The sequence below is a fragment of the Canis aureus genome, chromosome 12 (genome assembly GCF_053574225.1).
Source record: "Canis aureus isolate CA01 chromosome 12, VMU_Caureus_v.1.0, whole genome shotgun sequence".
Taxonomy (NCBI): domain Eukaryota; kingdom Metazoa; phylum Chordata; class Mammalia; order Carnivora; family Canidae; genus Canis; species Canis aureus.
Window position 1 is genome coordinate 57,939,269 of NC_135622.1, and position 25,914 is coordinate 57,965,182.

General features: G+C 49.7%; 2 protein-coding genes and 2 long non-coding RNA genes across 5 annotated transcripts; 2 read left to right on the forward strand and 2 right to left on the reverse strand.

Annotated features, from left to right (window-relative positions):
• Positions 1-351: 351 nt before the first annotated feature.
• LOC144281264 (uncharacterized) lies at positions 352-5,452 on the reverse strand. Its single transcript, XM_077844144.1, has 5 exons — positions 3,797-5,452; positions 2,528-2,629; positions 2,081-2,148; positions 1,047-1,233; positions 352-466 (listed from the first exon to the last, which is right to left on the reverse strand). Exons 2-5 carry the CDS (start codon positions 2,532-2,534, stop codon positions 357-359), a joined length of 372 nt encoding a protein of 123 aa, XP_077700270.1. The 5' UTR covers positions 2,535-2,629; positions 3,797-5,452; the 3' UTR covers positions 352-356.
• A 7,314-nt stretch (positions 5,453-12,766) lies between these two features.
• RRM2 (ribonucleotide reductase regulatory subunit M2) lies at positions 12,767-20,139 on the reverse strand. The gene is made up of 10 exons (XM_077844157.1): positions 19,972-20,139; positions 19,823-19,897; positions 19,300-19,443; positions 18,878-18,994; positions 18,156-18,289; positions 16,200-16,294; positions 15,942-16,075; positions 14,949-15,053; positions 14,749-14,862; positions 12,767-14,671 (listed from the first exon to the last, which is right to left on the reverse strand). Exons 1-10 carry the CDS (start codon positions 20,080-20,082, stop codon positions 14,519-14,521), a joined length of 1,182 nt encoding a protein of 393 aa, XP_077700283.1. The 5' UTR covers positions 20,083-20,139; the 3' UTR covers positions 12,767-14,518.
• LOC144281269 (uncharacterized) lies at positions 19,976-21,356 on the forward strand. Its single transcript, XR_013349803.1, has 2 exons — positions 19,976-20,616; positions 21,143-21,356. It is a non-coding gene; the product is annotated as an uncharacterized LOC144281269 (long non-coding RNA).
• Positions 21,357-22,341: 985 nt separating this feature from the next.
• LOC144281271 (uncharacterized) lies at positions 22,342-25,555 on the forward strand. 2 transcript variants are annotated; one of them, XR_013349811.1, is made up of 4 exons: positions 22,342-22,707; positions 24,500-24,553; positions 24,959-25,063; positions 25,292-25,555. It is a non-coding gene; the product is annotated as an uncharacterized LOC144281271 (long non-coding RNA). The 2 variants fall into 2 exon arrangements; XR_013349812.1 differs by lacking the exon at positions 24,500-24,553.
• Positions 25,556-25,914: the final 359 nt, after the last annotated feature.

Sequence of the window (25,914 nt, forward strand, 5' to 3'; positions counted from 1 at the left end):
GGCTCCAAAGCATCATTTCGCTCTCTGGTTTTGTTTTGTTTTGTTTTTTAAGATTTTATGTATTTGAGAGAGAGAGAGAGAGAGAGGGAGAGAGAAAAGGAGCGCACAAGCGGGAGGAGGGGCAGAGGGAGAGGGACAAGCAGACTTCCGCTGAGCACAGAGCCTGACGTGGGGCTCGATCCCAGGACCCCCAGGATCATGACCTGAGCCAAAGGCAGATGCTCCACTGACCGGGCCACCCAGGCACCCACATTACCTCTTTCAGTCCCCACTGCTGTGACCCTCCTGCTGCCGTGGCGGGGACAGCAGCCTCCCCCAGGTCGGTTACCCACTGGCTCCCACATTCACTCATTCACTCAGTAAACATTTATTTGAGAGAATCCAGAGTGCTGTGCCCGTGTCGGAGGCTGTCTGAAGATACTGTGGGGACAGTAGACCCTGTCCCTGGCCTCGGGGGACTCACAACCTGCAGGGTGGGAGGAGGGTCAGCAAAGTGGCAGACAGGTGCATTCTACACAGCAGACTCTCAGGGCAGGTACACCGCGGGCCATGGGGGCACATCTGGGGAGGTGCCCAGGCTGAGCCCAGATGGCGCAGAACTTGGACAGGTAGCCAGGTCTAGGCAGGGGGCGGGAGTCGCAGAAGCAGTGTATCTGGGGCCCCGAGGCTCAGGGAGGGTCCGGGCACGGCTGGCAAGGTGAAGCCAGTGAGGCACCTGGGCTAGTGCAGGATGAGGCCTTCACCTTGAGGAGCAGGGGCGCCCTGAGGGCTTTAGCACCCAATATGCTCTCTACAAGATCATTCTAGGCGCTGTGTGGATAACAGACCAGGGGAAGACAGAGCGGGAGCGGGCAGCCTGACTGCCTGACTGGAGTGTGGCCGTACCCCAGGCGAGGTGGCCTTGGGGATCTCCAGTGCTCCAGTCGTTGCACTAGAGGGCAACTGGGAGTGGATCAGCAGGTGGTACTGGGCGGGGGAGGGGGGGTGCAGAAGGGAGGGTGCGAGGCTCCCCCTCCTGACCATACAGGAAATAGCACAGCCCACACCTGGATCTGCTCCCCAGCTCCTAGGGGCCAGAGTGCCATTTGCCAGACAGACGGCCAGCATATTTGGGGTGCATTTGGGGCAGTGTCGGCAGGGCGCCCAAGCGGAGATGTCGGTTGAATGTTCGGTCTGGAACTCAAAACCCACGTTGAGCTCCACAGACGGGTGAAGAGGCCCCAGGAGAAAACCCTGCAGGTGCAGAGGAGGGCGGAGTACGTACAGCAGAAGGCGAAGACTGAAAAGGGGCCATTGGAGGGGTAGGTACAGGATCATGGGGACGGGGCGGGGGGGGGGGGGGGGGAAGGAGGGGGCGGCGGGGAGCTGCAGGGTGGCCACGGCCACAAGGGGGCGGCACGATGGACATAAAGGTTCAGAGCGACTCTGGAACCAGCCTGCCCTGCTGCCAGGCTCAAGTACCAGTTCCTCCCCTTAACTGGCTGTGTGACCCTGAGCAAGCACTCAGCCTCTCTGTGCCTTTGGTCCCTCAATCGTGAAGGGACTTTGTGAGGAGTGAATGAGTCAGTATATGAAAAGGCCTTAGAAGAGCCCACGACAGTGCCTCATAGCAAAGGTCTCAGCCTCTCGGGACCAGAACGCAGGGTAGTGGTGAGACGGGGAGGAAGCAGAGCTAAAGCATGAGGGGACGTGGGTAGGTGGTAGTAGCTGCAGAGACGGAACAGGATGGGAAAGGGTGTCCGTCCCCTCCCAAGGATGCATCACAGGAGGGATAGAGAAGCCCAGATGTGGGGTCCAAGCGCCCAGCACCCTGTGCCCTGCACCCCTGCCTGGTTGTGGCAGTACTGGCTGACTGGTGTGAATGCCGACCCTACCCGCCCATCGCCTGCGTCCTCTCCTCCAGATAAAACCGCTTGGCCCCAAACTGAGTTCACCCTTCCAGGACCCTGGAGCCTCTGACTCCTGTTACACGCAGGCAACCCCTGATCTGATCCCTCTGGCTGTCTTTCCAACCCAGGTGGCTGCCTGCCACCTCCACTACCGCCCCTCACCACCCCTGCAAGTCTCCAGCACCTCTGACCTGGACAGCTGCGACAGGCTCGGAGCAAGGCTCCTGCTTCCCCTGGGGCACGCCCACTGACACTCGACCTATGGAAACAAGAGTGTGCTTTGAAAAGGTTAAGACTGATCCCAAACCTCCCACGCTTCTCATTCCACTCAGAATGAAATCCAAACTCTTTACCGAGGCCTACAAGGCCCCACCAGACCCACTGTACACACACACACTGCCACCCCCACCCCCATCTCTGCTCTGGCCACACAAAAAACAAAAGCATCCCTGCCGCAGGGCTTTTGCACTAGCAATGCCAATGCCAAAAAACAAGCTTTCCTCTGCTAACCATGCGGTTTGTCCCCCACTTCCTCCTCCAGTTCCTCGGAGCTCTTCCTCCACTACCCACATGAAAGAGCATGACCCCTTTGCCTGTCGCCGCCTCCTCCCTACTTCCATTTCCTTCCCCCGACTTACCGCACATCAGTTAGTTGGCTGGTTTCCCAGGTCCCCGGGGCTGCACAATCTCCACAAGGGCCTGCGCTTCACCTGCTTTGTGTTTCGTTGTCTCCCTGGCATCTGAGCAGAGCAGACACATAGTAGGGCTCTCAGTCAACACAGGTGAGTTAACGGCCTCTCCACCCCATGCCTCACCCCTCCTCCCAATTGTTTTGTGTCTTGTGTGCGCTACTTTCTGGCCCTGGAACAGCAGTCCTCTCACCCACCCCTCCCCTCTTTCCTTCCCAACAAGAACAGGTCGGGACCTGCTCTCAACCCCCTCCCTCCTCCCTAGACCCAATCCCACCCTTCTCTTCACCCAATCTCTGGGACCTTGGGACATAGGACCCTTCATCGCCTGCTCTCTCGACTCCAAGACCAGGCCTCGGACACCAGGCTCCCAGACACAAGCAGCCACCACCTATGCTGAGAGCTGAGGCCTCTGTGGCGGGAACCAGGATGCAAAAGGAGGAGATGGTCCTGCCCCCGGGTTGACAGCCTCCCCGGGGCGGCCACCTCAACAGAAGGGACGTCATCCCAGCACAGCCTAACTCTCCACCGGAGGTCCTGGCTCTGCCACCGGCAGACTTCAGCCCTGGGCCCTTGAGAAAGTCTCCTGAGCAGCAGGGCGGGGACGTAGCTGGGTGCGCTGGGCTCCAGGGCCCAAGGCTTTCTGACTTGAAAGGGGGGGCTTCAGAGCTGGCCCCCCGAGAACTGGCTCCGGGTTCCCTGAGCTCCAACCAGAGGCAACCGCAGAGAAGTGGGCGCACGCGTGAGTCACCAGCAGGCCCTGCGAGTGGCCATGACGTCTGCGTGATTCAGCCCGCACACTGCAGGGCACTTCCAGTGACAGCTCCGGGGTGGGCCCAGCCCTCCAGGCTCTGGGGTGGTGGTGGGGGGGGGGCACCAGCCATCTGCCCGGGGACGTACCGCCTTAGTTGCCACAACCGCTCTTCAATATTTATTACAGGAAAATTAAAACAGGAAAACAGAACAGAGAGAAAAACTGCTGTCACTCCCACCTCCCTGTTTTCCTTTCTCCATTTGCGATACCTCCTGTCTTTACCCGTATGTACCCAGATTTTTATGCCATCGTAACCACGGTACACGTATAATTTATGTGCTGCTATTTTCATCCACCCCTCTTCTGTGAGCTGCTCTCCGTGTGGCTGCATGGCCTTCATTTATTTACCGCCCATAGTGACCGGTTTCGCACTCCCCGGTAGAGATACTCCCTAACTCGTTCACCTGTTCTCCTTCTGCTCAGCATTCAGATTATTTCCAGCTCGAACTCTAACTGGAGACGAAAGCCGAGTCCCCTTTTAAAGATTTCAAAATGAATGGGAGGATGCGGCCATTCAGCGAGCATCACCGGTGGAGAGCCTTCCACCTGCAGAGGGCACAGAGAGAGCAAGTCACGGGGCCTTGCTTGCACACTCTGTGCACAGGCACAAATGCAAACCCACTGACAGCTACTAGTCTACTCCTCACCTGTCCCTCCCCGCTGCGCCCAGCTCCTAGCCTTTCAGTGGCTCCCCAAGGTCCTGCTCAAGCACCCATCACCAGTGTCTTGGATTCCCATCAGGGGACTCCTGCTCTACTGGGACCATAGGCCGCCATCCCCAGATACAGGGTGCTCTCTCTTGCCTCAGGGCTTTGCAAACCCAGGTCACCCCTCCTCCCCCTCCATGGTGCCCCTTGGCATCCTCTCGTCTATGAAAACCTTCCTGCCTCCCCAAAGCCTGGATCCTCCTCTGTACTGCATGGCACCCAGGCTGACCACCTCAGCCCTTAGGGCCCCGCAGCAGTGCTGTGTAGTAAATGTTTCACCGCCAGCTCTCCAGAAAGGGATCCTGAATTGTAGCATTTACTAATTCCCATGGTGTAAACACTCACACCAAAGCCAATTCTGGGCTACCAAATGCTCAGCAATACACCGTTATACAGTTATTTCTATGGTAGAGACGCAACAGGTGCAAGACAGCCTCAGGAGCACAGATGACAGTAACAAGTGGTAAGACAGGGTTTGAGTATTTCCGCTATTTTTCCTTTAATATAATTTATCTAACTTTGAGCTTGCATAACTTACTTTCTAATGACTGTATCTAACAACTAGCTCAGTGTTACAAGCTGAATTGTGTCCCCCTAAGAGTCATGTGCTAAAGTCCCAACCCCCAATGCCTCAGTGTGACTGGTTTTGGAGATAAGGTGTTTAAAAGGGGTAATTAAATTAAAGTTAAATAAAATCATAAGGGTGGGTCCTGATCCAGTCTGACCAGTGTCCTTGTAGGATGAGATTAGTATGGAAAGATGGAGGAGCGACCGTGTGAGGACACAGAGGATACGGCCCGTCTGCGAGCCAAGGAGTGAGGCCTCAGGGAGAAACCAACCCTGCCGACAACTTGGTCTTGGATTTCCAGCCTCCAAAAGTGTAAAGAAATAAATTTCTGTTGTTCAAGCCGCCCAGTCCATATTTCCTTATGGCAGTCCCAGCAAGCTAACACACTCACAAAATTCCTAAAAATTTAGTAATTTGCCCTACTGCTCGTGCTCCCCGGTTTTATCACTGACCATCTCCCACTTTCCCTTTTCCCAACTTGACTGTGGACCCTCAAGAGCAAGGTCACGTCCCACTGAGAAGTCACCAAATGCCTTCTGGAAAGGTCCAAACAAAAAATATTTTAGCTCTACCTAAATATGGCCGGTCCACTCTGCCGTGGCAGCGTGAAAGCAGCTAGTGGACGGTACACACGTGAGTGTGCCTCTGCCCCTGGGGAGCCATCCGTGAGTGCTGAAATGTGGACTGTGTCATTTAAGAATACAAAGTATTCTTTTGACAAACCTTATAAATTCTTAGCTCAGAATCTGTACAAAAACAGGCAGTGGACCAGATTGGGCCCTGGGCCTAGTTTTGGGGGCCCCACCCTTTGGTCTGTCCCCCCCCTCCAAGTCCCTACCCCCCCACCCCCACCACAGCACAGAGCCAGGCACAGAGGGAGGAAAGACGCTATGTTAACGTTTGATGATCCAGGGATGAAGAAACGAAGCTCAACCAGCCGGCTCACAGGCTCTCCAGCTCTGCTGCCACAGACCACTTCCAGGCAATGTCATGAGTCTTTTTTTAATGCAAATTTTTTGTCTAATATGCAAGAGAAAAGAAGAGCTTTCTGAAACATTAATCAAGTCTCTCCCTGCAAAGTAGACACATCACCTCTTTGTTGGCTCTAACATTCTAAATCATCTCTCAGAAATAAAATCCAGCACCTCTTCCATTCGTAACTTGCATTTATTGAGCATTTCAGAAACATTCCAAATCAAACCTACGGAGACAGATCTTCTGGGCAGGGGTTTGCCAGGGGCTGGGAGGGGAAGGGGGAGTGGGGAGGGGCTGCCAATGGGTGCAGGGTCTCTTTCCGAAGATAGGAAAATGTTCTAAAGTCAACTGTGATGGTGGTTACACAACTCTGAATATATAAAAGCCAGTGAAATTTGCACTTTGAATGGGTGAATTGGATGGCCTGTAATTATATCTCAACAAAGCTGCTTGAAAATATTTGCTAGGGGATCCCTGGGTGGCGCAGCGGTTTAGCGCCTCCCTTTGGCCCAGGGCGTGATCCTGGAGACCCGGGATCGAATCCCACATCAGGCTCCCGGTGCATGGAGCCTGCTTCTCCCTCTGCCTATGTCTCTGCCTCTCTCTCTCTCTCTCTCTCTCTATGACTCATAAATAAAAAAATAAAAAAAAAAAAGAAAATATTTGCTAGGCATTAGTCACCTGACTCTCACAATGTAATTTTTTTTTTAAGATTTTATTTTTTAAAGGAATCTACACCCAACGTGGGGCTCAAACCCACAACCCTGAGATCATGAGTCACAGGCTCTATCAACTAAGTCAGCCAGCGCCCCTCAGAGTGACAATTTCTAAAGCCAGGCTTTTTTGCTGCTGTCCTTGCACCAACAAACAGGCCCCCTGTAGCGTGAAGCTAGCTCAGCAACTGAAACTCAGATGGGCCCAAGGGAGGCCGGGGCAGCCCCAGGCAGGCACCTGTTTGCACACCTTCCACGGCAAACGTTGATGGTGCCCGTCCTTGGCCTCTGCAGAAGAGGCTGCCCCCCCAGGTGGAGGAGAGGCACATTGCAAGCCACACACAGGTAGCTAGTTCCCAAGCCTTCTGGAAACAGCTGGAACCTTCCTGTTTTCCACCTTCAAGTTCAGTTACTGAGCCGGAGGTTCCAATTAGCTGTGTGATGTGTCACCCTCCACAGGCAGCCTTCGTAGGGCATTGCAGACTCTACAGGCGCACGACCTCGTTTGGGAGTCTCGAGCAGAGGTTGGGAGTGGCTCTCTGGGTCCAAAGCCTGTGCCTGTGATGACAGGCGAGACTCCCGCCCAGATAGGCCCCCTGGACCCCGTGACACTGGTTGAGGCAGCGCAGAACAAGGGGAGCGAGGACACGGTCCTTGCTGAGTAGAAGCCACTTCCTCAGGTCCGGAGTGGAGGCCTAGGGCTGGGGGCAGGACACCCAAGTTCCAGTCCTGGTTGGCTGCCATGTTTCTACCTGTGGTCCTCAGCAAGGCCCATGACCTCCCTGAGCCTCCTGAACACGGTTGTAAAATGGGCCTTGTCATCCATGTCCCCCTCTCCACCCCACCCCCCCACACCCACCAGGGGTGGTTGTGGATCCCATGAATTCAGAGCTGTGGCTTCTGTTTGGGTAGAACTTGGCTGCATGCGGCACAAACATCCTGATTCTATCAGGACTTTATTGGCTTACTTAAGTGAAAAGTCCGGGGAGTGGAATTCAGGCATGGCTGGATTCAGAAAATGAGCAAGGTCACGAAGACCTCGTCTTCTCTGAAGATCCGCAGACCAGCTCCCCTTTCCTGAGTATGGTTTCCTCTCTCAACAGGCCTGCCTTTCTGGCTGCCAGGTGGCCACAGCAGCCCCATCCCCTCAGCACCCAAAATGCCAAAGCCAAGGGTAAAAACAGTCTCCCTCTCCTCCCCAAACTTAACGCAAGTCCTAAGCCTCTGGTGGGGAAGAACAGAGCCCTCATCACATGGAGTCTGGAACAGCAGGGGCTATGGCCAGGGAGCTCTTGATCCTGGGCAGGTCAGTCAGTGGCCTGAGGGAAAAACCAGACTTTCCAAGGCCCTACTCAGTCCGAAAGCATCTAGCCAACACCAGGAGACACAACAGCTCTCCTCCCACCACCTCCACCCGATTCAGAGTGAGGAATGAAAGGCCTTCTGGGGTGCCTGGGTGGTTCATTGGTCCAACTCTTGGTTTCAGCTCAAGTCATGATCTCAGGGTCGTGAGACTGAGCCCTGGGCTCAGCAGGGTGTGTACTTGAAGATTCTCTCCTGCCCCTCTTCTCACTCACACACTCTTGCTCTAAAATAAATCTAAAAACAACAACAACAACAACAAAGGCCTTCTTTGGGTCACATGCAACCTTGGCCCTGATCCTATAAACATTCAGGTCAGGCTACACCCCACAAGGCTCAGCCCACCCAAACTGGGAGGGCCTGATGCACCCTCTCTGCAAGCCAGGCCCCAACTCCTTGCCCTATGTTACTGTTGCCCAAATGGTATCGGTTGCACCGTTCATGAACAGCCAGTAGGTTACATCTGCCCAACCCACACTGGGCCCCAGAACCCCACCCCGGTGCTCCTGCCCAGACACAGGACTAGGCACCTTCTCATGTCTGGAAGGAATGCAAAGGAAGACAGTCTGTAAAGGCTGGACTCCAGGTCTGAACTTCCAACCAACTGCATCTAAACTCAGAGGACTCTCTAAAATTGGCATAAAAGCAAACACAGGGACAATGCAACTAGAGAAGTTAAAAAAAAAAGTTACTAAAGAGGATTAGATTTGGGACACCTGGGTGGCTCAGCAGCAGTTGAGTGTCTGCCTTGGGCTCAGGGCATGACCCCGGGGTCCTGGGATGGAGTCCCCGCATCAGACTTTCTCCAGTAAGCCTTTCTGCCTTAAAGTCCTTTTTTTCTTACGACACAGGGTAGCCCAGGGCTTTCCCTCATCCTTCCCACCCCTTTGCATTACGTAACGTTCAGAAACAGCTTCTAGCTAGAGTTCTTTTCATCAAATCTTGAGTTTCTGTGATTTTAACTGGTCTACTCACATGAATTGGTCTTATTGATCTACCAAGCTTTCCATTGACTTCTCTTGCCTTTTTTTTTTCTATTAGACCGATCACCTTTTCACTCTGCCACCGCTTTGAAAGTGACACGCTCTGGTGTGTTCTTGTAAGAACTGTAGACTCGGGGATCCCTGGGTGGCACAGCGGTTTGGCACCTGCCTTTGGCCCAGGGCGCGATCCTGGAGACCCGGGATCGAATCCCACATCAGGCTCCTGGTGCATGGAGCCCGCTTCTCCCTCTGCCTATGTCTCTGCGCCCCTCTCTCTCTCTCTCTCTCTCTGTGACTATCATAAATAAATAAAAAAAATAAAATTCTTTAAAAAAAAAAAAAAGAACTGTAGACTTCACGTTATCTGGTGTTGAGCCTGCTGGCCTGCTCTTTTTTTTTTTTTTTTTTTTAATTTTTTATTTATTTATGATAGTCACAGAGAGAGAGAGGCAGAGACACAGGCAGAGGGAGAAGCAGGCTCCATGCACCGGGAGCCCGACGTGGGATTCAATCCCGGGTCTCCAGGATCGTGCCCCGGGCCAAAGGCAGGCGCCAAACCGCTGCGCCACCCAGGGATCCCTGGCCTGCTCTTATTTACAGCACAGGGACCTGCTATATCGTCTAGTGTTTTGGGTCCACTTGATTTTATCAGTACTTAGATTCACTACCCGCTGACCTTTCTTCACTCACTGCCATCCTTTCTTTTGGTTCAATTTTCTCTGTAAAGTGTATTTAGTCATTCTTTTGAAGAAGGGGTATGAATGAACTTTGTCTGAAGTCTCTCTTACTTTCAAATAAGTTTATTTTCTCAGCACTTAAAGATTTGGTCCCATAACCTTTTGGCTTCAACTGCAGTGCTGTTGAAAATTTTGCTTAATAATTACTCCTTTATAGATCTACCATTCCTGTAAACTTTAATGACATTTGTCCATATACTCTGCAGATTCACTATAAATGGGCCTAGATATGGATATTTTTAAGACTTTATTTATTCATGAGAGACACAGAGGGGCAGAGACACAGGCAGAGGGAGAAGCAGGTTCTTTTTTTTTTTTTTGGGAGAAGCAGGTTCCACGCAGGGAACCCGACATGGGACTCGATGATCCTGGGTCTCCAGGATCACACCTGAAGGCAGCGCTAAACCGCTGAGCCACCCAGGCTGCCCTGGATTTATTTTCATTGGGATTCCTTGCACTTTTTGATTGAGTCACTTCTAGAAAATCATCAGTCATCATCTCTTTAAATATTAGCTATCCAGTCCCTCAGGAACACTTTGTTTAAAAATAACATGCACCCCCCCCTTCCATCATCCACATCTCCCTCCCATCTACTTCTCAGTAATCCCTCAGGTCCCTTCCCATCAATACACCCTCAGCTGTGTCTCCTCTTACTAAGCATCTTTCTTTTTTTAAACTCCAAGACCTTTAATTCCAGTAATTTTGCTATATTCCAAAAACTGTAGCAAGTTTTTAAAAAATCATCCCATTTCTTTAGAATATTGTTCTTTGGGTTTTCATTTTTCCCCCCTGAACCCATTATATCATCATGTATCATCTTAATTTTAAGTTTCTGGATTTTTAAAAATATTTATTTTTAGAAAGAGGGTGTGGGTAGGAGGGCCAGAGGGAGAGACTCTCAAGCAGACTCTCCATTGAGCACAGAGCCCAACCAGGGGCTCGCTCTCAGGACCCCGGAGATCATGACCTGAGCCAAAATCAGGAGTTGGACCCTTAACCAACTGAGCCACCCAGGTGCCAGTTTCTGGATTTTCATACCTGTGGTTCCTACAATCATGTGGTTTCCTCCTGTGTTTTAAAATTGGCAAGGATGAACACCATCTGTGAGAATCACATGCACCCAGGTTGGGCTGACATATGTTTCTAGACCACAAACTTGTGAGTGGTACAGGCCTGGGGTTGTGACTTTGGAGTCCAGGAAAACGAATACGTTTATCCCCCCTACCCCTACCCCATGGGATTATCTCCTAGCCCCACTTCACTAGGGGTCCTGGCTTGATAGCAGGTTCTGGCTCTAGCTCCTCCACTAATAGAGGTCAATCTCTCCCCTCCAGATCCAAGAGGTGTTTGGTCCCTCACCCCCCAATTTCTCTAAGGGAGGAAGAACTACCCTCCCAGAGCTGCAATGAGCCTGTTTTCCCAGTCCCGGTCTGTTCCCAGCATCAGAAAATTGCCCTTTCTTAGGAAATCATTACCCACTTAACTTTTATGATGACTGGCCAAGTTTTTAAAACTGGGGGTGGGTGTCCAGGTCACCTCAGTTTGCTCTCTTGCTGGAACCACCAGTACTTAGAGGCAGGCCAAGGGGTCTGTGGTCCCTGAACCTTACATCCACAGTGGGTTTAGCCACTCATCAGAAAACATCCTGATGTGAGGATCCCCTGCAGGGAACAAGGGCCATCACGGATCACACTCTCAAGTGCCCAGAGTACACCAGGGAGGTAGCCTCCTCTACAGAAGCAGAGTCGGGGGGAGAGAGATGATGGGGTGTGGGGTATGCTATCAGCCTTCTCTGGGTCCAACAGGCCAAGCCATACAATCCTACTCTCTCAAAAGCCAAAGCAGTTCCCTGGGGAGCTGCAACCATATTGCTATGCAGAATTAAACCACTATTAGGATCTCCAGGCCAACGGTGGCAGAGCTCTTTATCCTCAATGGCACACATAAACAGCCAGTCAGCAACCTAGCCAGATGGCCTTAATACCCATCCAGTTCCAGCTCCACAAGAAGCCGGTCATCAGCTCAGATCACAGGCCACGGCGAGCAGACGATTCTGACTCCGTGGCCTAACCACTTAACTGATGCAGGTCCTCTAGGTGAAGTATGAGAAGTGTGTTCTAGAGTGGGCAGCTGGCACAGATGGCCCACAGGGAAGCTGTTTTAAGTTGATCCTGAGAGCATGGCTGCCCAGAACACCCCATTGGGCCTGCCACCACCCTGATCTTACACATCCAATGACATTAGAGTGCCCTTGGGGTATGAAGGCAACAATCTCAGGTTCGTCCAAGACACAGAACACACCTGCTCCCAAGACCTCACCCACCCCAAAATACTCAGCTCAAATTAATTTCTCATTCACCAGGGCCCAATCCTAGGAGCCTTTATGCTAAGACACAGGTAAGGACCTGAATGTGCCTTCTACAGGAGCCTTGGCAGGAAGACCAGGAAGAGAATCTGGAGGACCAGTCCCCACCTCCCTCCTCCTCCTCCACAGAGAAACAAGATCACCCCCCAACACAAGCTTCTCCTAATGCTCCCATCCACCTCAAGTTCTCGGCTATGCCTTCCCTGCCCTGGCTCATGGTCTAACCGAGTCACTCACACCTCAGCTTCCTCCTTGGGAACCTAAGCTGCAGAGGGCTGGCTAGGTTCCCTGCCACCTCTCCTATGCTTCAGAACAGTGCCTGATGGGGCAGCTGTGGTCACACACATACCTGCAGATTTCAAGTGGCAGGATAGACAAGGTCATGAGTTCAGAAAGGCTTTAGGAAGGTAGGCCAGGAAAAGCCATTCATAGACAGAGGGACTAATCCCAGCCCACCAAGAAGTCCACGCAGCTCAATTTGGTGAGGAAGAGCAAAGCGAGGAAGACCCACCCACATCGTGTAACAAGATAGGAAAACTGAGGCCGAGCAGCAGCTCACCCACGGATGTTGGGAATTTAAGCCCCCTCTATCCTGACTTACAGACTCCGTGGGCAGCATAGGGAATGCTTTTGACCATCACCTCTCAGGCACCCCTTCTCCTATAGACCTTATGCCAGAACAGGGATCAGAAGTCCCCTCCTCAAAATGGATGAAAAGCAAATAAACTCAAATCTTCAGGAAAAGTATTTTTCTTCCTAAACTGAAATGCGAATTAATTTATCAAGGAACGGACATAAGAACAGCTCATTTAATCCCAGTGCAGTATTCAATTTTGAGACTTTGAAACGCTTGACTAAAACCTGCTTCCCTATAAACGGCTTAGGAAACGGAATCGGAGTTGGCAAAAATTAATCCTCACGTTACGCACCAAAGGGAGGCAGGATCTGAAAATCTGCTTCCGACTTCCGTCTGCACCCGACACGCGAGGCAAAAACGTTTATTCACCTTTGTGTTGCACAAGGGTAAGAACCACATTATCTAGATTCACTTCAGGTAACAATAATTTAAAAGACAGCCACCGTTACAGAAATTTTTAAATTGACTATTTGACAATTTATACAATAAATGAAGAAAACTGACAAAAAAACAGGTCAGTGATCACCCAACACAAAAAGACAGGTTAACAAATGTAGCCAAAGGATCAGTGCGTATCATCCACCACCTTCTCGTAACCTCCTGGCTGGGTTTTTTGTTTTTGTTTTTTTTTTTTTTTTTTTTTGATGGGGAGGGAGAAAGCTGGGGTAACACAGACAGGTTGATTCAAACTAATCCTATTAAGTATATTATTTTATACTTCTTTCTAAAATTACTGTGTGAACAGAACCTGTATTAATATAGCTCATGCAACTCTAGTTTTCTACTACAGGTCAGGAATCCAACAAGGTAATGCTCAGATTGAGGCAAAAGCTGGAAGTAAGTGCCCTGAAGACTATCTGCTCCAATCATGAACTGCACTAACTGAGCAATTATTTCAAAATATGAACCAGATATAAAAGAACAAAAAAACAGAAGAAATATCTAATTGAAAAAACATGTAGTAGACACAAATGGATTAGGTCAACATTACCTACTTACAAATTAGACCAAATCAGAGAAAATGCTCAACTTTCCGGGGAGCCAATTTCAGTTCTGGTTGTGCCACTTAATTGGAGCAAGATCCTAAGCGGGTCAATTCGTGCAAGGATTGATTTCAAAATCAATTTACAATATTATCTCAGACCCTACAGCTAAGGATCTAAGGATCTTCTTTCTATAAGAACTCAAGGTGGGGGAAAATGTGGTTTGAGAAATAAAAGGATGCTGATCCTCGCACACCCCCAGGCGACCAGCGGTCAGCCTACATCACACTTCAAGCTCTAATGATTTAATTGGAACCTCCTTTCCCCTCTTATCCACAATACTTGACCTGGCCTCCAAAATATAAAACACAACCTGCGTTTCTTCATGGCACCAAGTGGCTAATACCTAGGTATATGAAGGATTGACTTTAAAGTTGATTAAAGAGAACATCAATTCATTATAGAAAATAAACAGAAATAACATGCTTGATTCACACAGGTTTGATGGACTTTTTGGTTACCTAGTAAATTGCAAACTGGCTCCCATTAGTGGTCAATAGAATGCTCTGCATTTGGGCTAGAAACCAGATTAAGTTAAATCAAGCCTTTATTTCAACAGTACAAACTATGTTTATTTGTGTGTAAAGTGCCAGTTTTATATAAAAATCGGTACGTAAACTTAAAAATCTGCTTTGAAGCACAGAGGCTGACACCGCCCAAGGGCCTTAGACTAACTAATTAATCGTGCTAGATCAGACTCACTTGAGTCCCCACACTTTTGAGACCTGACTGCCACCAAGAGCCACTGTGAAGTCAGTGGACAGCCAGCCTGCTCGCAAAAGCCAAACACGGCCAATATCTTTCATTAAGAATCCGAGTAGCTTTTTGTCTATGCTTCTTTCTGGGTGAGACGACTAGCATTAACTGATCAACAGGCTTGCTTATGAGGTAGCTACACAGTTTTAACAATACTATTAATGAACGTTATGGATGATTCATGGTGTAGCTGGTTTGATACACTTCAAGTAGCTGATTTTTTTTTTTTTGGATGAGAAAGGGAAAAAAAAAAATCAGCAAAGAGCACATCTTCATTCACTTAGAAGTCAGCATCCAAGGTAAACGAATTCTCTGTTGGACTTGACATCACTCCCATCCTCTGATACTCGCCTACTCTCTTCTCAAAGAAGTTAGTCTTCCCTTCCAGTGAAATATTCTCCATAAAGTCAAATGGATTTTCTACTCTGAAAACCTGAAAAGGTTCACAGGAAAATTTAAATACAGAACAGCAGTTTCAGGAGAACCAGAAGGCTATAAACAATACTGTACCTTGCTAAAACCGAGCTCCAGCATAAGTCGGTCTGCCACGAATTCAATATACTGCTTCATTAACGTGCAATTCATCCCAATGAGCTTCACTGGCAAAGCCTCCGTGAGGAACTCCTAGGGATCGAAACGCAGCTTCTCAATAGAACAGAAGCATAAAGACCTCTTCTGGTGAGCACAAGAGACCCTCCTGTATCACCCACCTGTTCTATCCTAACGGCATTGATAATTATTTCCTTCACCCTCTGCTCTGAAGGTTTGTGGACCAGGTGTTTGAACATCAGGCAGGCAAAGTCACAGTGTAAACCCTAGAAGAAAAGGTTTAAGATCACTATAAAACCAGACGTCTATCGTTAACGTGAAACAGGAAATGGCTTTACCCTTTTCTGCATTCTCCTCATATGTCTCATGCGAACATACTAAAAGCACTTAAAACTGTCAAAGGGAAAAGGATTTCGACTGCCATCTGCTCTGTGTAGATCACGGCAGGTTCAGCCTCATCCCAAGGCCCTCAACACTGCTACCCAGGGCAATGACAGCAGGCCAAGTCTGTTCCCTGCTGCCCCATACAGGAGCACAGGACAGGGTAGGACTTCAGCTCAAAGCATTTTTTTCTACATCCGTGAGCTCTCATTTTGCCACTATTCCCAGCAGTGACTAGGCTGCTTTGAGATTGACTTGGCTGGTTTTGAGATTTACAACCTAATGGTCAGGAAATCAGTGATGCAACTGCCAGTGAATGGAGTCTACAAGTCTTAGTGCCAAGTAACCCTGATGTTCCTAGATCAGAAGGAAGAACTTACAAAGCAAGATCAACTTATTGGTCACTGGGCTCCAAGCATGACAGGGTCTGTGGCTCTGGCTTTGCCAACTAGAATCAAATGAGAGCATCTAGACATCTTCGCCTTTCCCTCCAGCTTAATCCAAGTGCAGTCAAAGACAGGACACTGGACCAGAAGGATTCTCACTTCCTTTAGGATGCTTATCGACCAACTTTGGAGCACAGTAGGCTCATACAGGAGACTGGACGAGTATTGAGAATACAAGTACTTTCAATATATTTCATGTTCTACCAAGCCCAGATATGGCTGAATTCATGTTCAATGTGGACATGAGGCAACATTTTATCGAGTTCCCTTCAGTGAACCAAAGAGTTGTAGATGTTTGGGGTACACATTAGCCTGAATTAGACTCACCTCATCTCTGCTAATAAGTTCATTGGAAAACGTGAGGCCAGGCATCAGGCCCCGTTTCTTGAGCCAGAATATTGACGCAAAAGAACCCGAAAAGAAGATTCCTTCCACGGCAGCAAAGGCCACAACCCGTTCTCCTGTGAAGAGTTAACACCGACATGGTTCCGGTGAGCAACCGTACATGTGCACAGGAAGGGCCAACAAACCATGATGTCACTTAGAGGATGAAACTCAGGCATCCGTGGGGCCAAGTGGCCTTACCATAGGTAGCTTCTTTGTCCCCAATCCAACGCAAGGCCCAATCTGCCTTCTTCTTTACACAAGGCATCGTCTCAATGGCATTGAAGAGAAATTCCCTAGGAGACACCCAGAATATCAGCAATTACAGCAAAGACTTCCTACCACAAACATGTAGAGAACACTGGGACCAAGGCGAAATTGAGACTCAAAACTGAAATGTTTTCTCATTACCTTTTTTGCTTCCCACCCCCCACCAAGTGTTCTTTTTAAAATCCCAACATTCATTTGGCTCCTGTTAATACCAAAATAGGTATTCTTTACTTCACAAGGAGCCCTGAGATCTACTAACCTTAAAAGTCTTAGTCCATTACACCAAGAACATTTATCGGCTTTTATTATATCAAGTCCAGGTCATGACAAAGTTCACAGGCCCTATCTTTAAACTTGAGAAGCCATAAAATCTTAACTGCTAAGACTATTTAAGCTACGCTGACCATTATCTTCCTAGGTAGCACCATCTTCATTAATCATATCGGGCTAATTATATAGGCCCCAAATGCCATATGGATATAATAAAATAATTAAAGCCAATAAACCGAATAATCTGAGCTTGCTTCCTACTTATAAGTCTATACTTACACTGATGATCCCAGATCAGGAAAGTAAATCAACTGTCCCCCCGACTTGCCTAGTTCTTCCTTATTATCCTCTTCCGCCTTCAATGTATCTCTGTGCCCAGCTTGGGAGTCTAGATTCCCCAGCCTGTCCCTTTATCAGGTGACCTTGTCTTCTGAACCCAAGGTCATTAGAGCAACCACATTGCTCTCTTCATTCTCTTTCCATGTCGACATCCTGAGACCAGGGTCTGCCTCTCCCTAGCTTTTGAACCACCAGACCCTCCTGATCCTACTGCCCATTCTGTTTATTTATCTCAGTCAGGCCTACGTTTATCCTTCCTCATTTCGGTCTATAAACTTGTCTCCCGAAGCCTGCCAGCCCTTCCAAGCCACCACTCATTTTTCCCCTTCACATTATTCCAGATAAGCCACAAGAGCCTACTTTACAGCTCTATCACTTCCGTACCACGCAGGACTCTCATCCTGAAGTTGACCTTGGTATCTAGACCACTCACACGGCCATTTCTAACTTTCTCCTCCTCTCCAATCTGGAAAATGTAAAACCGGCCTCAAGCTACCTTGATTTCTCCTCTGTGATCCCATAATGCAAACCCATCTCCTCACACAGTCCTGTGCCTAAACTCATCTATCAGTAAACTGCTGCCTTTGCTTCACTCTAGAATCTCTCTCTTAAACTTATTTTCTGTACCACATTACAAGGTCTTTAAGAGGAAAAGTAACGTTCTATTTGGATGTGTCCTCTATTCCCCTCCACTTTGCCCCCCAGCTTCTCGTTTGAGGTTAACAGATTTGCACATGAGTAAAAACTGTCAGACCTAGGATTTCCTTCATCGTACAGCCTCTATGGATGTGTTTTGTTTTGGAAGAAAGACACTGGATTCAATGACCAACAGTATACTCCCATCTCTAAAAATGGAGTAACCTCATGACTTTTTTTTTTTTAAGATTTTATTAAAAAAAAAAAAAGATTTTATTTATTTATTCATGGGAGACACAGAGAGAGATGCAGCAGAACACAGGCAGAGGGAGAAACAGGCTCCATGCAGGGAGCCCAATACGGGACCCGATCCCGGAAACCTCAGATCATGTCCTGAGCTGATGGCAGACGCTCAACAACTGACCCATCCAGGTGTCCCTCATGACTTGTTTTTAAGTGACTGGCTAATAAAGTGAGTTTAGGCCTCTTCCTCAGAGCACACAGGACGAGGGGCAGTAGAAACTGCCTTGTCTGCCTGCCTAGTCACTTGGAATCCTTCTACCCCTATGTAACCGCGAAAAGTTGAAATATTTTAACAATTAGTGAATCCTGAACACGTTGGCAGACCACCCAAATACTCACCTTTCTTTGGAATCTTTAATATAAGTGTCAATGAGGAGACTATACATCTCAGAGTGGATGTTTTCCATGGCAATTTGGAAGCCATAGAAACAGCGGGCTTCCGTAATCTGAACTTCTTGGCTAAACCGCTCCACCTAGTGGTAAAACACATCACAATTCAGCTCCAGGAACATCCACTCAGGATCCTGGATACATCACACTCCCTTTGCAGTATTATAAGGTTTGTTTCTATTTTTAGAAACAATACGTTTTCACTATTCTGGGGTAAAGCTGGACATTTTATGCCAAAATTTTACCTCAATTTACAGATCAGGAAACAGATAAGGTCTATTTTATAGGGATTCTGCAAACATTCTTCATTTCTTCCTAGTCCACTGCAGGAAGGAACCACTCACAATAAGACATATATGGAATCAAATTTTTTTAAAAAAGCAAAGCCACAAAAAAGAAACAATGTCATAGTCATAAGGAGTAAACCTATTCCTACCACTTGACATTGTCTTTAAGCTTCTTGAGCCCGGAGGGGGGACAATGACTAACCCTAAAGAAGAAACAACTGCAAAGTAGATTATAAAACAGGAAACACCATGTAATAGAACTACCAGCTTACAAATACAGAACTTAAAAAGATGAGGAAAGAGGATTAGTTTTTTTCTGGAATGACTTGGCCCGTTTCTTTAATCTGGAAGCAAACGAAAGCAGATGTTTTTTTGGAAACTCACCAAGTTTTCATTTACTATGCCATCGCTCGCTGCAAAGAAAGCCAGAACATGGGATATAAAATATCTCTCCTCAGGCTTCAGGGATTCCCAGTGCTGAATGTCCTTGGAAAGATCCACCTGAGGTTTAAGAGGTTCACAAGGGACGGTAAGCATGTGGGGCCGTACACACACATACCTAACCCTTAGACCTTCTTCTGTTAAGTGTCCTGACACCACTTGATCGGGAGCATCCCTCCCATGCTCAGCTCCCTTTGCCACTTAGAACGTCTCACATCCTCAGTGGGCAACCATCCCCAAGAGGGGCAAGAGGAAGAGTTAAGTATATTTCAAGCAAGTTGCATCCACTCCTGCAGGGGGCTTCCTCTGGGGGCAACGCTTACTACACTTAACCTTGTAGGGCCCCAGCTCCTGCCTCGGGTTACCTCTTCGGCTGTCCAAAAGGAAGCCTCCGCTTTCTTATACATCTGCCAAATATCATGGTACTCGATAGGGAAGATGACAAAGCGACGGGGGTTTTCTCTCAGCAGTGGTTCCTCCTCCGCGCTGGGGGCAAGTACCTTAGTTTTCTGTGGGGGTGAGAAAGTAATGAAATGTCTCTGGTAGGGCGAACCACATGAAATCGCCACTTTTTGCGGCCCAGCGCGTTCAGTTACCGGCAATCCCGTGTGGTTCGGCGTGTCAAGTGTCGGCTGTCACACACGGCATGGTACAGAGAATACAACCGGGGTGCAAGAGGGGAAAGGGGGGAGTGTGCGCAAGTGTGAGGAAGGGCAGACAGGAGCGGGAGGGAATGCCTTGGCGGGAAAGGAGCGCGGGCCGGGGAGTGGCTGGGTTAGAAACGCAGGGGAGACAATGAGGCTTTGGCGCCAACAGGCGGCGGGCGCCCCCTGCCGGCAGCGCCCCGCCCGCACAGGCCGCTTCCCCGCCGGCCGCCCCGCCACTCACCGGCTCGGCGGGCTCCTGGAAGATCCTCCGGGCGGTCTTGCTGGCCAGCACGCGGGTGCCGCTGAGGGCCGGGGGCTGCGGGGAGACGCGCGGTCAGGGGCAGCCCCGGCCCTCAGGTCCCCCGCCCCCGGGCCCGCGCGCGCGCTCACCGTGTTCTCCTTGTCCGCCAGGCTGAGCCCCTTGAGGGGCGAGAGCTGGAGCTGCTGCTGCTGCTGCTGGGGGTCCGCGATGGTGGCGAGCGGGACGCGGACGGAGAGCATGGCGGCGGCAGGCGGGCTCGGCGGCGGCGGCGGCGCAGGTCCGGGGAGCCCCCGCGCCGCCGGGCCGGCCTTTAAAAGCCCACCGCCGAGGGGCGCGCGCGGTGGGCGTGGCCAGGCGCCGCCTTCCCATTGGATGCGCCGCCGGACGTCCGCGATTCGAGAGCCGCGCGGGAGCCCCCGCCGCCGGCCGCCCCGGACCCTGCGCGACCCCTCGGGGACCCCCGGGACCCCCGGGCCCGCCCACCGCGCGAGGGGCGCCGCCGCCCGGCCCCTGCGGGCCCCCGCCCGGGCGAAGGGTGCAGCCCCCGCGCGATTCGGTGGCCGTGGCGCGCGCGGGACTCGCCTACCCGGGAACCGCTCGGGATTGAATGAAGCAACGCGATTGGAGGCCGCCCGGGAGCGGGCGGGAGACCATTCCCCCACCCCTGAACCGTTTTCGCGGGTTGAGGCGAGTGGTTTTGCAAATGAGGTTGGTGCAAATGCCTGGAAACGCCCCTGGCTGCGAGAGACGAGCGCGGGGTTGCGACCGTTTAGGTACGTGTCTCTGGGTGGGGGGTTAGGGGTCCTCGAGTTCCGGCTGACCTGGCGGCCGGAGGGTCGGCGACAACCGTGCTGCCTAACGGTTAGGGTCGCTGGCCACGGAGTCCCGCAGTGCAGTTGCTGTGTCCCTCACCTGGTTGTAAAACATTCCTTGCCCTCCTTGGTAAAATGGGACTTGTCGCCCGACCTAACCTGTGGGATCATTAATAAAATGAGATCAGTGCGATAATTCTGGTAAAAATGCACAGTCCTTTGTAAAGCCGAGTTAACTAAATGCCAGAGAGGGCCTTTGGTACAGTTTGCCCCTGAACTTGTGCCTGGTGTCAGACCACCTTCCCCTGTGTCAGCATTTTTAAAAATCAGAAGCTGAGCAAAAACATCTTGAAAGCTTGAAGAACTGGGAATTCATCTACTGCTTATTGGGCATCAAGTAGTCTGAAGAGATTGAAAACCTGCATTGTCATGAGGCAGACACGAATTCATTAACAGTTTTTGTTTTACTTTGTATTTGGTTTTTCAGATTTGCCAGACATTTGCCGTGCAAGTGGCAAAATGCCAGAAGTGAAGAGAAAGAAATGTTAATAACCAAGAAATAAATGATTCCCCTGTGAAAAGTTCCAAAATCTGCAAACACTCTTAGGGCTGTCACTAAGAGAAACACTGGACTTTTTACAGGGTCTTTTCTAGATATTATAAAGAGGTCAGAGGTAGGGAAGATCCCCCTCCTCACTTGGGTCTGTTTCTTCCATTTCTTAGTACCACGTACATACTGTGTTTAATGTATTCTCAAGCCTCAGAGAAAGATCAGTGACGATCCTAGCCCTTAGACAAAGCAGTAACTAAAACTTTGGTCTAGCATCCTTAGTTTTAAAGCAACTCGCAGGCATTGTCAATGCCACCTTCCTTCAGCATCCAGCTCCAGAAAAATGGGTATTGTTAGGGATGATTTTATGGCTGATAAAGCCATTATCACATCTAATAAATGTATCAAGGATGCCCTGGTATCCTCCACTACCCAACTCACATTCCGATTTCGCATCATCCATAACCGAAGTGCTCCTTTCGGTTGCTGTCTCGGGCACCATGTGCTTTTTGCTTAGCTCCTGTTATATACTCTGTATGTACAGGAACCCATGAAAGTATCACTCTGTGAGCCAGCCAGAATTTGACTTCGTTCTTAGCTTCACTTTTTCCTGACTCCCCAAACAACACGGGTGCACTGTAGAAAACTGGGAAAGACCAGAAGTAGGTAGCACGAGGCAGAAAGAAAGGTCGCCGCCATTCTCCCCTTCAGCCCTCCCGACGGTGAGTCACGGGGGCACGTCCCGTGCTCCCTCCTCCGCGCTCCGGCTGCTCGGACTTTCCAAGAGGAAGCGGGCGCCGAAAGCTACGTGGCTCCGCTCGGAGGTGGGCTTCGGGCCCCCGGTGCCTCCTCTCTGCCCTGCGGCCCGGAGAGAGACGGGGGCGCACGGCCAGACCGGGGGACCCGGGCGCCGCGACGGGATGCGCGCCGCGGCCGCCACGCGCCAGCACCAGGCACCGCGCGTCTGCGGTTCCTTTTCGTTTCCTCTGGGCGCCGGTTTTGACATCTGCTCCACGATTGGCCGGCGGGAGGGAGAGGCTCCGCCCCCAGCCTCCAGAGGGCGGGGCCTCGGCGCCCAGCCCCGCCCCCCCCACTTCCGGGCCCGCGCTCCCGCCGCCCCGCCCCTCGCGGTTGCGCCTTTACCCATCTTCCTCCCTCCAGCTGGCAGGGCGAGGTGGCCCCTAAGGGGTCACTTCCCCATCCACCCCCCACAGGCAGAGGCCCGGGCCGGGAGCTCAAGCGGCTTTCTCAAAGCCACTGCTCACTCCCCCAGACACCTGCCAGGGACCGCCTGTTAACCCTCCTGGCGACAGCCACCCCGCAGCCCCTGGGCACCTGAGCAGGTGCTTCGGGCTTGTAACCCAGACAACCGTGTGGGGGGCTTTCAGGCCTTTTCAGGTGAAGAAAGGAAGGCCAAGGAGGCAAGGAGACTGCCCAAGGTCACACAGCTCCAACCGCACAGCTAGAATTTTTCTGCCCCAACTTCTTATTTCATTTTAGAGGTAGGATTGAGTGTTCATCAGTTGCACAGAACACCCAGCACTCACTCCTGCCCTCCTGAAAGCCCATCACCCCTAACCCCGTCCTCCTACTCACCTCCACCCCAGCCACTCTGTTTATTTCCTGGAGTTAAGAGTCTCTTATGGTTTACCTCCCTCTCAATTATCCTCTTACTTTTTCCTTCCCTTCCCCTATGTTCATCTGTTTTGTTTCTGAAATACCACATATGAGTGAAATCATGGTATTTGCCTTTTTCTAACTGACCAGTATTGCTTGGCATGATACCCTCTAGCTCCATCCACATCACTGTGAATGGCAACGTTTCATTCTTTTTCATGGCTGAGTAATATTCCATCGTAGGTATATACCACCACATCTTTTTCTTTTTTAAGATTTTTATTTATTCATTTGAGAGAGCAAGAGCACTAGCAGATGTGTGTGTATGGGGGAGGGGGTTAGAGGGAGAGAGAGAAGCAGACTCCCCTCCCCCACGCAGGGTGCCTGACCTGGGGCTCAATCCCAGGACCCCAGATCAGGACCTGAGCCGTAGGCAGACACTTAACTGACTGAGCCATGCAGGTGCCCCTACCACATCTTCTCTATCCATTCACATGTCAATGGACATCTGGGCTCTTTCCATAGATTGGCTATTGTGGACATTGCTCTAAACATTGGGGTGAATGTACCACTTTTAGTCACTTATCTTTTGGATGAATACCTGGTAGTGCAATTGCTGGGTCATAGGATAATTCTATTTTTAACTTTTTGAGGAACTTCCATACTGTTTTCCAGAGTGGCTGCATGAGTTTGCACTCCTACTAACAGTGTAAGAGGGCTCCCCTTCCTCCACATCTTCACCAACATCAGTTATTTCCGGAGTTGTTCATTTTAGCCATTCTCTCCCTCAACTTTTTATTAGGAATATTTCAACAGACACAAAAATGGAAAGAATTCTCCAGCGTTCACCCACCACCAGTGTAGGATTCAACAATCATTTCCCCTTTGCCATATTTGCTTTCTCCCCTTCACTGGGTATGTGAGGCTTTTGTTTTTTTCTAGATCATTTGAAAGTGGGGTGCAGATGCCATGCCATGTCACCCCCAGACTTTTCAATATATCTCGGCAGGTATCTCCTGAAACTAAAGACATTCTCTAAACATAACCACAGTAACATGTTCACACCTAAGAAAACTAACATTAATTCCTTAATACTATCTAATATCTAGCCCATAATCAAGTGTTCCCAGGTATTTCAAATATGTTTTTTCAGTTTGTCCATTTTAAGTGCACACAGTACATTTGGTTATTGTGTCTTTTTGTTCTCTTTTATTCAGAACAACTCTCCTATTTTTTTTTTCCCCGTGACATTGACTTTTTAAAGTTCAGGCCAGTTTTCTTGTAGATTGTCCCACATTCTACACTGGCCTCATTGGGTCTCCATAGTGTCATTTAACTTGTTTTGCTAACCCCTGTATTTGTGTGTGTGTGTGTGTGTATGTGTGTGTATATATATATATTTTTAGTATTTTTAATATAAAAAATAAATATATTTATATATATAATGGGAGTTCTATCTAAAGGCTTTATTAGATTTAGCTTTTTTTTATTGTAGTAAAATATACATAAGCTATGATTTACCATTTGAGCCATTTTCAAGGAGCAAATCAATGCCATGAAATTCACTACACTATTGTGCAACCTTCAATCACCACCCTGCATCTCTAGAACCTCTTCGTCCCAAACCGAAACTCTGTCCCCATTAAACACTAGCTGTCCATCCCCCCCGCCCACCAGGCTCTCATAACCAGCATCCGTCTTTGCCTTCCTGAACTTGACTAAGTGCCTTAGGTAAGCGGAATCTTAAAATATTTCTCCTTTTGTGACTGGCTTATTTCACTCAGCATAACATCCTCCAGGTTCATCCATGTTGTGACCTGGGTCAGGATATCGTTCATTTTTAAGGCTGAATAAGATTCATATTTAAGAAGAATAATAAGAATAATGATAAAAATAAGATTTAATAAGAATAAGATTCATATTTAAGGCTGAATAAGATCATAAGATATGCCGAATTCTGTTTATGAAATTTCCTTCCTACAACCCACCTGTCCCTTCTGTCCGGGGAGTTCTTTTGTTTCCCAACCACGAGGCAGCAAAGTCAGCCATTCTCAAAAACTGTGAACTGCTCCCTGTGTGGCTCCAGAGCAGCCCCTTCCTCCCTCTGAACTTGACATTCGCCTTTCACATCTTCAGGATGCTCAGAATCCTGTTGAGGAAACTGCCTTGGAGGGAAGCTGGAAAACAGAATACTCCATCCCAAGTGTGACTTGCTAGCTGTGGGACTGCAAGAGTGGGGCGGTGAGCCAAGAGTAGAGTTGGGTCAGCCTTTTTCTGCCCTCCGGTCCTCCGTCAACCACAGAAAACCCAACTGGGGACCTCCCCCTCCACTCATCTCTCATGAAAATGCTACCCTCCTGCTCCCTGCAGTTTGCCCCAGGGCCCTCTCTTTCCCTCCCTCTTTCTGGGCCTGATCACCAGGGCTTTCCCTACCAATCCTCAAACTCACTACTCTCACCTTCCTGCCAGGCCAAGCCCCTCTCCAGGCTATGTCTGAAAGAGGATTCCAAGGTTGACTTGAAAAAAGAAAGAAAAATAAAGGGCGCCTGGCTGGCTCAGTCCGTGAAGCATCTGCCTTTGGCTCAGGTCATCATGATCTCAGGTTCTGGGATAGAACCCCTGCATCTGGGCTCCCTGCTTAGCAGAAAGCCTGCTTCTCCCTCTGTCTCTGCCCCCCAACCCCCATCTCTCATGAATAAATAACTAAAATTTCAAAAAGAAAGAAAAAAATAAGGATGGAAGGGCACAATGTTGTAGGCCCAGGATAAGTTTATTTCCTCACAATCAAGATCAGCTTCCTGTTGGCTTATTACTGATAATTTTTTCTTAATCGCCTCCTTCCCTGGATAAGGGGCCACAATAGTGAGTTCTTTCTAGGTACTGTGGTCACATACATGTATGTTTGGGCGGAGAGGGGACAGCAGCTGTAAATGTCATTCTGAACTGGTAGACTTAGAGCAACCTATGCAAACGGGTTTGCAAGTAGGAACAAATCCCCATGGGGTGGGGGGGAGGGCTGGGAGGGGAGGGAAGGGAGGGTGAAGTCCTCAGAGAAGAACCCAGGAGGCCATACTCACCACTCATGCATTTGA

Bases quoted from the DNA above. Each gene is read 5' to 3' on its own strand.
- LOC144281264 (XM_077844144.1), bottom strand. The intron at 1,234-2,080 runs GTCAGAGGTGCT...CTGCACCTGCAG, and splicing joins AGCCTGTCGCAGCTGTCCAG to GGTTTTCTCCTGGGGCCTCT. The intron at 467-1,046 runs GTGTGGGCTGTG...CCCACCCTGCAG, and splicing joins GAGCTGGGGAGCAGATCCAG to GTTGTGAGTCCCCCGAGGCC.
- RRM2 (XM_077844157.1), bottom strand. From the start codon at position 20,082: ATGCTCTCCGTCCGCGTCCCGCTCGCCACCATCGCGGACCCCCAGCAG. The intron at 18,290-18,877 runs GTGAGTTTCCAA...TTTTACCACTAG, and splicing joins GCATAGTAAATGAAAACTTG to GTGGAGCGGTTTAGCCAAGA. The intron at 14,863-14,948 runs GTGGGTGATACA...TTCGATCCCTAG, and splicing joins ATGCCGTTAGGATAGAACAG to GAGTTCCTCACGGAGGCTTT.